Below are 13,084 nucleotides of genomic sequence, written 5' to 3'. Positions count from 1 at the left end.
CACACAAAAATCCTATCACTCCAATGTTTATCAAAGGCAATATTAAGCATGTCCTTTTTTGGATACAGGGAATCCTCTGTTTAAGACAGTCTCTACTTTTGCCATTTCCTTTATTTAAACAATAAAAAGAACTAGTTGGTGAGTATGGCAGAGGAATACATCATCATACGACAATAGATCCAGGAAGGAAGCACCATTTAAGATTACTACTTATCACTCATTTGTGTTACTTTTCAAGGAGCCTTTTGCTCTTCCATATGGCTCCCAAGCATATGGCAGACTCTTCCAATTGCAGTGCAACAAAGAAAAGAAATTAATCACTATGGAAGGTGCTTACTTAGGTTGGTTCCAACCTATGCTGAAAACAGGTTAATGACATTGCAGAGGGATAGACCTCTGTTGTAACTCAAGGGTTCCCCCCTGTATAATAAGGGCCCATTATAACATGGTTCAACTGTACAACACAAATATAGAAGATAACTATGCATCCTACATACAAAGGACTTTTTTCCACCTGAAAGAGGGGTGTCCAAGTTAAAGCACATGTACACCTCCCAACACTCAACCAAACCCATTCATTATCCCTTTCATTTTATTACCTTGTGGATGAAGGATGAAGTGAACATTAAGGGAGAGCGACTGGAGGAAGTGGATAGTTTTAGATACTTGGGTGCAAGTGTAGCAGGAAAAGGTGGAGTGAAGGTGGAGGTAGAATGTAGATTGAGAGAAGCGAGTAAATGCCTTGGTGGTTTAAAGAGTGTAATGAGAAATAGACATTTGGGAATGGATGCGAAGAGGAGACTGTATGAAGGAGTGATTGTGCCAACAGCACTGTATGGGGCAGAAACATGGAACATAAGAGAAGAAGAGAGAAGGAGTTTGAATGTGTTTGAGATGAGGTGTCTGAGAAGTATGGTGGGGGTTACTAGGCTAGATAGAGTGAGAAATGAGGAGGTGAGGAGGAGAACAGGGGTGAAAAAGGATTTGGGTGAGAGGGTTGATGAAAGAATATTAGGATGGTTTGGACACATGGAAAGAATGAGTGAAGAAAGACTAGTAAAAGAGGTATGGAAGGCAGATGTGGAGGGAGTGAACATGAGGGGACGTCCTAGGATGAGGTGGATGGATGGGGTGAAGGGGGCTTTGGGGAAGAGGGGAATGTCTGTTGAGGAAGGAAGGGAGAGGACGGAAGACAGAGGTGAGTGGAGAATGGTTGTATATGGATGATGTTGTGACTGCATGAGGAGGAATGGGCGGGGGGGTGGGGGGTGGGGTAGTATGTGTGAGTAAATTTTGACGCAGCCCGAAGGGATTTCTCCCCGTCCTCTCCTTATATGCAAAGGGGGACGGAGAGGGGGGGTCGCCGATTAAATGAAGCGGCCTTGCTGTGGATGTACTGTGTCTTGCGACACTGCTTCTGACCCAGGGCGGTGGGCAGGGTGCAGGGATGACCCGTCATCCAGGAGGTGCTCAGATGAGAGGAAGGGTGGGAGGGGTGTGGAGTGTATTTAGGGATGAAATGGGTGGGAGTGTTTTTATGCCTTTCCCTTTTTGGCTACCTCCCTTGGAAGGGGGAAAAAGCCTTGGTATATGTATGTATGTGTATGGATGAAGGATCATCCCTGTACTCTGCCACACTGCCCAGGTCAAAGACAATGCAAGACAGTACCTCCACAGTAAGGTTTGACACCCTGAGCTGGTTTATCCCAACTGTTTCATTATATGGTGACCACCCTGCTCACCCATTCCAAAATTTTACAGAGACAAGAACACCCCTTTGGGCAATGTTCCTTCATCCATTCACTCCTATCTTTTGCACCCTCTCTTCCTTGTTTGACAGATATACCTTGTGCATCCAATGCCCCCTTCATCCTGTCAACCAACTTTTTTTTAATATTCCTGTCAAGCTCACTCTATCCACATTGCTTCCCACACTCCTTTTCTTTCCTCACTTCCCCCACTCATTCTTTCCATATACCCACACTACCTAAACCCTCTTTCTTCTACCCTACCCAACAGCTTTTCCCTTCCTGTTCTTAACTTCGCCTCAACATTTCTCACTCTTAAAAGTATCTTTTTCACCATCACATTTGTCTTCTCCCATTTTTCTACAGTTCCATTTTTCCTTCATCTTGTCTTTCATATTCCCACACAATTTTTTCATTTTTTTCTAATTATGCAAATCTATGCCATAGCATACACACAACTGCTTCCCACACACTAAGCTCCACATACCTGCAGCAGCCATATGTTCTGAAGTCCTGATGGGTTGGAAACCAACAAAAGGTATCTGCATTGAACATATGAGTCCCAGGATGTAGAATGTTGTATAGGCTGTATAAATTCGATGAGAGAACCGACCCATCAGCAAAAGAGTAAACACATGGAGTGGGATGAGGTTGATGATGTACACATACCCACCCCACGCGCTCACCATGTAGAAGTATGACAGGGAGGTCATCACTGCCCAGAAAAGACTTCCAGTTTTCACTGATTTTACCTTAAACCATAAAAGAGGTATATTAATATTTTCATTCCAGTTTACACAACTGCATATGGACATTTGCTAAATACTCAACCTCTTATGTACCAAGTGGCACTTTCTATTTTTTGGCAGTTGCCAGGTTCTTTCTTTCACTCTCTTGGTATGCTTTCTGTAAAAAGAACCGGACTTCATATTCTTAACCCTTTCCATATCAGGTGGCACATCTTATCTTATTCTGACTTTAGCCAGGCTATTCTATTTCCCATGTGACCCCTTGGTAACAAAGAGGCTAAGCATCTTGTATTCACCTCATTCAGTACTGGGATAATTTCTAATATACTGCAATTTCAGTTCAATTACTTTTCATAAATGGTTAGAATGTAAAAATCACACAAAAGTGTCATACCCAGAGATAGTAAGTGAACATGAGTGCAAAGATAGCAATGCCCTCATTGTCATAACTTCCAGCCACAGACCGACTGATGTACCCAGGAACAACAGCAATAAAACAAGCTGCAAATAGTCCAGCACCAGATGACCATATTTCCTTGGTCAGGAAATATGTGGCGATGGCTGTAAGACCACTGAAGAAAAAAATTAAACAAATAAATAAAAACAAGTCTTTTTATATATTTTGAAAGATAAAGTAACACCTACAATATGAAAACAAAACCACTCTATTCCTCCTTCTCCTCCTCTTGTTAGCATTCATAAGATTTTTTTACATACATACACATATACTCATTTGTATTTCATACCTAAATATAGGAGCCAAAAAGACACACACATCTCTTATGTGTACAGGAATGTTTAGCAGACTCAAGATGTAATGAATGCCACCAGACGTGATCATGAGCCCTGGATAAACAGTACCACCTACAATACGTCCAAGTGGATACCATGCTCTTTCATCAAACCAGTTGAGGAAATTGTAGAACCCATGCTTTACCATGTGGGCAGTGGAGCGGTAATTAAACCTGGGGAAACATAAGAGATTAGTTTAACATTACTTAAATATAAACAAAGTCCTATCAAATTTTACTACGATAATCCCTATTTGAGTGTTTGAAATCACATTCAGATCAACATACCTCTATAGTATGTTGAAATTACAGGTTTTACGAAATCATATTTACTGCATGTTCCTTCCATATCATGACATATACAGCATGAACAAGTTACCAAAACCTGTAAAAAGTCTGACAGGCAATGACCCAACATTCCAGCTATGAACTCAGTTTCTCATGTAATACATTACTTTACATGAAATCTAGTAAATGGAATGCTAGCTTGAAAATTATATGCTTCTTGATTTAGCTTTCCACTGACCATACACACTTCTAAATGGCTATTGCATTTCCATTTCACTGCCACACTTTTTAATTATCACCAAAAATATCAAATAATAATAATAATAATAATAATAATGACAAAATAAAATAGAATCAGCTGGATGGCATGCAAGTAACAAGTCCTGTAAACCAACCTAACCCCATCTTATTTTACCTAGTTGTACTATATAGAAAGAGAGCTATGCTCATAGTGACCAGTCTTTGTATCTTTCAGCATCAAGTTTGTTCTTAAACTCGTTTAGTTTTTTTGCACACTGTTGCCTCATCCAATTTGTTCCCAATATCTACCACTCTGTGTGGAAAACTATTCTTTTTTCAGATCTCTTCTATAGCTATCCTTTTTTATTTTATTTTCATGTCCTCTTGTTTTCTCTTATCCCACTTTAATAAATCATCTCTGTCAAGGACTTCCATCCCTTTCATAATTCTGTAAACAGTCAGTAGATTTCTTTCTCTTCTTTTTTATATTCATGTGTACAGTAAAAGCTTTATTTCTTACTTTTAAGAGTTAATGCCAACAGATATATCAGTTTCCTAAGAAAAATAACAGTCCATAATAATATTATGGACTGACGTGTCACTAAGTTACATTGGTATTTTTCTTAGGAAACTAATGTCTCTTGGCATCAACTCTTTTTAAAGTAAAAAATATATAAAATAAATGGGATAGATGATATGGACTTTTATGTGTGCTAAATGTACTGGTGTTGAGGGTCTTAATGCACGAGTAGGAAAGGAGTTCATAGGTGGAGTAGCAAGGAGGTATGGGGTGGCAGGAAATATAGTGAAGTGATGTTTAAAGGAGGGTATCGAAAGAAATGATAATAGTAAACAGTATTTAATGAGCGAGACAAGCATGGTATGTGTAAGCATGAGTTGTGGGTGGAAGGGTAGTCAAGAGGAAGTAAATGAACTATGTAGTTGTGCCCAAAAAGAGGACTGGAAAAATTCTAGACAGAAATGTTTTAAGTGGAGAGGGCAGTGGATTGTTAGACTGGTGGAGGATTGTTATCTGGTGGAAGGGAAAGTGAAGGTGAAAGTTAAGTGGAGGGGGCAAAAAGTAATGGAGGCATACAAGTGCTAAAGGCAAGCAAATTAAATGACAAAAAATTATCTGATGAAACTAAGAAAAGTATAGAATATTGTGAAGGATAAGGGAGAAAAAGGAGTAAAGAAAGAATGGATATGTTTCAAGGAGGAAGTGCTAAGTGCACAAAGACAGTATGTAGTACAAGGAGGATGGGAGGGAACAGACAAGGTGATTGATGGGATGAATAGGTGAAAGAAGTGGTGGCAGAAAAGAGGAGAGTATATAATGATTGGCTGCAAAGAAGAAATGAGGAAGCACGTGAGAGATACAGAATAAAGTGGGAGAAAGGAAAACACAAAGTAAGGGGAGCAAGATGTTATAGAAAGAAGTGAAAAGAATGAAGGTAAACAAACCAAGGCATGCATCCACCTTTTACCCATCCCACACCCCTTTATTTTCCCTTCTATCTTAGCTCCTTGTGGATGAAAGGCCATCCCTGTGCCCCCACCCATTAACCACTTAGCTACAATGACATCTATGTAGGAGTCATGAGGTACGAGTTACAAGAGTAAAAGAAAACAAGTAAAACAGCAGTGACTTTACATTTCATAATACAAGTAGTGTGATGCAATTTACATATGGCAGCCAATGCTGTGCACAAGAATTCAAGTCATACTAAAGTGGTTAACTGGGTCAGAAGCAATGAACTATGACACACCATCTCCACAGAAGGGCACAACAAGGAAATATGAGTAATAAAGTTCATTATCAATTATCATGATGATAAAAGATAATAATGTCTATGTAGTACAGTACATGTCAAACAATAGGGAAAATTGATTCTTGTATTTCATATTTACATTCATTTAATCAGAAATACTGTTTTTTGTTTTGTTTTTTTAGAAAGGAATTCAGCATTGGCATTGGCAATATTTTGCCAAGCCAATGCCAATTTAGTAATTCACCTATTATTTATTGTTCTGGAAGTTGTATAGGGCCATGCAGCATATTATGTGCTATATGAGATATCACTACCATATAATGCTAAGAAAATAAGAGTGATGAGTGAGGAAAATGGAGGAGAAATAAGAAAGGATGAAGAGAAGGCAGTTGTTAAGATGATGAAAGCAGGTAAGGCACCTGGTCTGGATGGATGCCATGCAGAATGTCTAAAAAAAAAGGAGGTACAGTGATGGTGGACTGGCTGGTGAGGTTATTTAATGTTTGCTGGAGAGAGGGTAGAGTGCTGGAGGACTGGAGGAGTGCCTGTATAGTTCCACTTTACAAGGGAAAAGGGGACAAGTGTGAATGTAGTAGTTTCAGAGGGATTAGCTTGTTAAGTGTAGTTGGGAAGGCTTATGGGAGGATCTTGATTTAGAGGACTAGGAGAGGAACAGAGGGAGTAATTGGTGAGGAACAGTGTGGATTTAGGACGGGTAGAGGTTGTGTAGATCAGATCTTTGTGGTAAGACATATGTGAGAAAGCTATGGGAAAGGGGAAGGATGTTTTTTGGGCTTTTATGGATCTGGAAAAGGCTTATGATAGGGTAGACAGAAAGGCACTGTGGGAGGTTATGCAGATATATGGGATAGGAGGAAAGCTTCTAGGACCTGTCAAGAGTTTTTATGAGGGTAGTAGAGCTTGTGTCAGGATTAGAAATGGAGAGAGTGGTTTGAGGTAAAGGTGGGACTTCGTCAAGGATGCGTTATGTCGCCCTGGCTGTTCAACTTATACATGGATGGGGTAGTGCGAAAGGTAAATGCAAGCGTAGTGGGTCAGGGATTGGAGATGGTTAAAGAAAATGGAGAAAAGTGGGAGGTGAGTCAGCTGTTGTTTGCTGACGACACTGCGCTTGTGGCAGGATCGGAGGAGGGACTGAGGAAGTTGGTGACAGTTAGGGAGAGTATGTGATAGAAGAAAGCTAAAGATAAATGTGGGTAAAAGTAAGGTGATGAGATGTACAAGGGGTGAAAGTGGCAGTAGACTGGAAGTGAGCATTAAGGGAGAGCGACTGGAGGAAGTAGATAGTTTTAGATACTTGGGTGCAAATGTGGCAGGAAAAGGTGGAGTGAAGGTGGAGGTAGAATGTAGATTGAGAGAAGCGAGTAAATGCCTTGGTGGATTAAAGAGTGTAATGAGGAATAGACATTTGGGAATGGATGCTAAGAGGACTGTATGAAGGAGTGATTGTGCCAACAGCACTGTATGGGGCAGAAACATGGAACATAAGAGAGGAAGAGAGAAGGAGTTTGAATGTGTTTGAGATGGGGTGTCTGAGAAGTATGATGGGGGTTACTAGGCTAGATAGAGTGAGAAATGAGGTGAGAAGAACAGGGGTGGAAAGGGAGTTGGGAGATAGGGTTGATGAAAGAGTATTAGGATGGTTTGGACACATGGAAAGAATGAGTGAAGAAAGACTAGTAAAAGAGGTATGGAAGGCAGATGTGGAGGGAGTGAACATGAGGGGACATCCTAGGATGAGGTGGATGGATGGGGTGAAGGGGGCTTTGGGGAAGAGGGGAATGTCTGTTGAGGAAGGACGGGAGAGGACAGAAGACGGGTGAATGGAGAATGGTTGTATATGGATGATGATGTGATGCATGAGGTGGAATGGGTGGGGGGAGAGGTAGTATGTGTGAGCAAAATTTGACGCAGCCTGAAGGGATTTCTCCCCGTCTTCTCCTTTTATGCATGGGGGGACGGAGAGGGAGGGTTGCCGATTTAATGAAGCGGCCTTGTTGTGGATGTGCTTTGTCTGGCGACACTGCTTCTGACCCAGGGCAGTGGACAAGGTGCAGGGATGACCCATCATCCAGGAGGTGCTAAGATAAGAGGGAGGGTGGAGGGGTGTGGAGTGTATTCAGGGATGGAATGGGTGGGAATGATTTTATGCCTTTTCCTTTTTGGCTACCTCCCTTGTAAGGGGGAAAAAGCCTTGGTATATGTATGTACTACCATATAATCATGGCTTTATTTTATTTTCACATAGCATCACAACCATAGAGAATGAGGTGGCTAGAAATATGCTGTGGTAGTGATAAACCTACACTGCAGTCTAGTGCCATAATACATTTCGAAAATATTATGTAGAGGTAATAAAATCTGCAGAAACAGGGACATACTACCAGAGAAACTTTTAAAATAGCAGCACAGAGTAAATGTTAGAGCAAATTATATTAATTTTTATTTTTGTATTTCTTATATATATTTTTTAAAACAGCAAAGTTTCTACAACAGAAATTAAACGAGAGTAATATGGGATTAAATCATCTGGGCATCCATGGACTCAGTCAATTTTATCCGCTCATAAGTGTGAAAAATCGGCGGACGGATTTACTCCCACTTCACAGCAAACGAAATGTTTATCAAGAATTTTTTATGTATTTTGACAAGAAAATACATAACAATACATCTTTATGCTTTATGACAATGACTGCTATGACTGACATGTTTAGAGAATTTGCTGTTAAATTCACAATCACATGAGCCAAATTTGGACAAAGTGAATCAAATTGAACTTCAATTTGTAAATGTTTAACTGACTATCAACTCATGGAATGCAGTACTCAAGTGAGTCAGCATGTCAAAAAAAAAGCTTCAGTGAGTGTTTTGTTCCTTTTTGGATTTTATATCTTATACCCAGACACAGCTTTAGAAATATATATATATATATATATCTAAACAGAAATGTAGTAGCACATTTGTAAATGACACACAGGAACCCACAGTCGGAGAAAATAAACTTCTTTATTCAAAGTTTATTTTCTCCGACTGTGGGTTCCTGTGTGATATATATACATATATACACCATACACATATTTTTTGGCCATTTCCCGCATTCCATGGGTTAAGTATTAGATAGTAGAGGCTGAGTTAGGTTTAGGTTTTACTATTAAGTTTGGATTAAGAAACTGATTAATAAATTTTACACTCTGAACATATGTTTTACTAAAACCATGCATTAAATGATTTAAGTTACTTCAAGTTAGTAGTTACATCAAAATCTATGAAATAGGTAATTTTTAACCCTTTTATCAACTTATAGAAAATAATACAATTATACATTGATAATCATAAAGTGGTCAATCAATAAGCACTTCCTAAGTTCATTCAATCATTAGCATCCAACAGCTCAACAACTGGCATGTATAAATCTACATAGATTATAAAGCAAATAAAAATCATAGTTTAATTACTTTATATTCAAAACTGATATACCCATAATTATATAAAGTGGAATCGGCATCGGCAACTAAGGGTGAATAGGAATCGGCAACTAAGAGTGAATAGTAATCGGCATCAGTATTGGCATCAACAACTATGAGTGAATAGGCTAATTAGAGCTACCAGTTCAGTCAGAGATGAACTGACTCTATAGAGAGATCTGTATAAAGTATATAATTGGGCTGAGGTTAACAACATGCAATTCAATGGTAGCAAATTCCAATACATCAACTTCAAAAACAAGGAGGAGACTAGTCAAAGGAACAACCATGACCCCAGCCAAAAACCTATTAATAAGGAAAAGCATGTACAAGATCTTGGAGCAATTTTATCAAGTAAATGTGAGCTCAAGGAGCATATCACGGTCCTAATGAAAAAATGTTATCAACTTTATAGATGGATACTAAAGACTTTTAAAACCCAGTATAAGCACACAACGTTAATGCTCTGGAAATCCTTTGTACTGCCAAGGCTAGACTACTGCTCCCAACTATGGAGTCAAACCAGTGCTAATGAAATAAATTTGTTAGAGAAAATCCAGAGACATACATACATATACCAAAGGCTTTTTCCCCTTTACATGGGGGGTAGCCAAAAAGAAAAAGGCATAGAAACCATTCCCACCCATTCCACTCCCCTCCACCCTCCTCCCTCCCTCTCATCTTGGCACCTCCTGGATGATGGGTCATCCCTGCATCCTGTCCACTGCCCGGGGTCAGAAGCAATGTCACAAGATACAGCACATCCACAGCAAAGCCGCTTCATTAATTCGGCGACCCCCCCTCTCCAGACAATTCACTAAAAATATACATACATACATACATAAACCAATGGCTTTTTCCCCCTTACAAAGGAGGTAGCCAAAATCAAAGGCATAAATCCACCCCATCTGAGGTATTGACTGCATGTTATTGTGGGGTTAAAAGGTGGTCAGTTGCATGCAGCTGCTACTTTAAGGTCTACATGGGGTGCCCCTATGGACCAAAGCCATGCGTCATTTTGTCTGTAGTAGAGGAAATCTCTATTTATAGTGAAATGACATTATTATACTGTGACTGTCCCTCTTATGCTGTCCCCCCACTCTTAATACTGTCCTGTACTATTACTCTGAATATTCATTTCCTTTTTCACCTAACCCTGTGGTAGGGGAGAAGAATATTGCCACCAAGTGTTCCTACTTGAGTAATAAAAAGTGACAAAAATGAGATTGGGATAGGACTAGGCATCCTACTCTCTGTAGTTCCAAAGGGGACATTCCTAAAAAAGGCAAAAGCAAACTAAAAATATGGAGCACATAAAATATCAGTTCCTCAGAAAGGCTAAAGTACTGGAATCTTTGCTCTTTGGGGAGAAAATTGGATAGGTACACCATAATATATATATCTATGGAAAATAATGGAGGAGAAAGTGCCAAATCTAATAAACCCTACAAGTCACTGGTGTGAACATAGAGGCATAAGCTGCACTGTCAACATTGTTCGGCATGGCAGAGCTGGTTCACTACAATGTAACAGCTTCAAATGGAGTGCTGCCAGACTCTTCAACTGCATCCCAAGAGAGGTCCGAGATAAAAAGGGTTACTCAGTGAACTTTCAAACACCAACTAGATAAATTCCATTAAATTTTTAAAAGTGCACACCTACGCGATATGGCAATAGAAATTTAAATAATTTTATAAGTCATAATACATCAATGTAATATATGTTATTCCTACTCCTATGCAATATAGCAATGTAATATATGTTATTCTTGACAAATCAATAATAGAAAAAGTTGCTAAAAGCTGTAAACAAACAACCATAGCCGAAGAAATTAAAGTATGATAAATTTGTCTATTCTAACCTAACCTACCCTAACTACCTACTTAACCTGCATTTAGTAATGTGATACCTGTAATTCTAGAGGTCATCAGGGTTGTCATCATCTCCGACCTCCAAATCTATCAAAATAAAGATGGCATCTAAAGGAGTCAATGCAAATTCATTCGTTTCTGCATAGGTTGTAGCAATGTTTTCTGATATTGATTCCCAATATTAATTCACAAACTTAATATTTAATTTTCTAATGCTATAACATGTAGGTGTGCACATCTAAAAAGAAAAAAAAAAAAAAACTAAATTCCTAATCAAACTGAAAGGCACCCCCTGGACATCCAGATAGGCAAAACTCCTTTGTGAAGGCCAAGAAAAACTGGAGGCAGACACTACATGTTGGCCTGGTGGGATGATAAACCCACCAAACCATATCAAGTAAATCAAGTAAGTCCATAGATAAATGCCCACAATCATGTGCGTCTATCTTGCTACATGGGAGTTAAATTTCATGTTCTTCATATTTACAAATCATTTCATATACCCAATTTCTTAAATTACTGCTTAGGAAGAGGTTCTCGAAACTATTAATAGACCAGTGCCATATTTCAGTGAATGTTCAGTTGTGTACATGGACACGATATACCGTTAGAAAATTAAATATCAATTTTGTAAATTATAATGTATCAACGTAATATGCAATTTTCTTGGCAGAAATAAAAAACAAAAAAGTTGCTAAAACAGATTTCGTAAGTCATAAAGTCGCACCGGACGAATAGCACGCCATGTTTGTTACGATAGATGTCGACGTCTAAGAAATGAAAGGATGATAAATTAGTCTTATCTAACCTAACGTGTACAGACGCTCCTCTACTTACGTTCATTCGTTTTACGTTTTTTCGATTTTACGTTTGAACTGACGGTAAAAAAAAATGGTAAATTTTTTTTTTTTTTAGAATCTTTTAGTTTAGCGCACTCTCCGTAGTTCAAATGATACTTGCGCACGATGCTGCATCCATTGTTTACACTGCGCAGACGACAAACTGAAAATGCCTTGCCTCCTCCTCCTCCACCATCTCAATTTATGTTGCTTGAATTTAATCTATTTGAAATTAATGTTATTATTTTACAATGTTATGTGTTTAATTAATGATTTAGGAGTGTTTTATAAGATACGGTAATAGAATTTACCGATGTATAGTACAGTAACAACTTACATTCATTTTCAACTTACGTTCGGCCGTTCGGAACGTAACTAAAACGTAAGTTGAGGAGCGTCTGTATTTTGTAAATCGGTACCTATAATTTAAGGTCATCCAGATCGTTGTCGTCACAGATGTTAGCGGCCTGTTCAATCACTCTTTCTGATTGTGGGGTATATGGGTTTTTCATAGCTTGAAGGAATGCATGGATTTCAGTTCCATAGCATTCCTTCAAGAATATATACCTCAAAAGATACTGGCGGAAGTACAGAGGGTGTACACCAGGCCTCAACTGGACCGGGCAGACAGTTCTTCACAAACAACAGGATGGCATCGCGATCCTATGCTAGCAACTTCGTTCGTTAGTATATTTGCTTGTAGGAGGGTATTTTTTTTTATTTCCGCCAAGAAAATCGCATATTACATTCATGTATAATTTACAAAATTCATATTTAATTTTCTAATGCTATATTGCATCCATGTACACAACTGAACAAATATCCATATTTCAATGCTTTCATCTAGTATGTATGATCAAGCTGATAACATTGGCATCTGCTCAGGCACATCTCAACCATATACAGCTGTGTCAAAAGGCCAGATTGCCCAACATCCAATTCATAGGCATGACAGGGGTTTTGGGATCATAAAAAGAGCAACCTATGAAATGAATTCTTTGGTGAAAGAGAAATGAAGAATACAGCAACACATATTTACCTGCAATACGATCTATCTGTAATATGACTGTCACTATCTATGGTTATAGAGGCCAGTACACTTGACTTGTCCTGCAGTTTTACTTACCATGGATCGAACTCGTGGATGATGCTCTCAAATCGGATGACAGCGAACAGTCGTGATAGGAACCCTGCGAGCCAAGCCAGCAATAAAATTGAAAACACCAACAGACTTTTCATTCCAAGTGGGCTGGACAGACTTTGCCCACTTTTAGCTTGTGTCCGAACCATTTTACCTGCCC

At 39.0% G+C, this 13,084-nt stretch overlaps 1 protein-coding gene across 2 annotated transcripts in view; it reads right to left on the bottom strand.

Moving 5' to 3' along the window:
* The window catches only part of Stt3B (catalytic subunit 3B of the oligosaccharyltransferase complex), a 53,315-nt gene that overhangs the window by 40,040 nt on the left and 191 nt on the right, over positions 1–13,084 (bottom strand). For both annotated transcript variants that reach the window (XM_076212125.1, XM_076212126.1), the window contains exons 1-4: positions 12,910–13,084; positions 3,244–3,462; positions 2,892–3,069; positions 2,236–2,500 (exon numbers count right to left, since the gene is read on the bottom strand). The exon at positions 12,910–13,084 is cut by the window's right edge and continues 191 nt beyond it. In XM_076212125.1, coding sequence (XP_076068240.1) covers positions 2,236–2,500; positions 2,892–3,069; positions 3,244–3,462; positions 12,910–13,073 — 826 coding nt within the window. In that variant the 5' untranslated portion in view covers positions 13,074–13,084. The remainder of the gene's footprint in view (positions 1–2,235; positions 2,501–2,891; positions 3,070–3,243; positions 3,463–12,909) is intronic.

Source organism: Oratosquilla oratoria, chromosome 29 (genome assembly GCF_046742065.1).
Source record: "Oratosquilla oratoria isolate Oo_2021 chromosome 29, ASM4674206v1, whole genome shotgun sequence".
Taxonomy (NCBI): Eukaryota; Metazoa; Arthropoda; class Malacostraca; order Stomatopoda; family Squillidae; genus Oratosquilla; species Oratosquilla oratoria.
The sequence above is the reverse complement of the archived record's forward strand: the minus strand, read 5'-3'. Positions and strand labels throughout refer to the sequence as shown.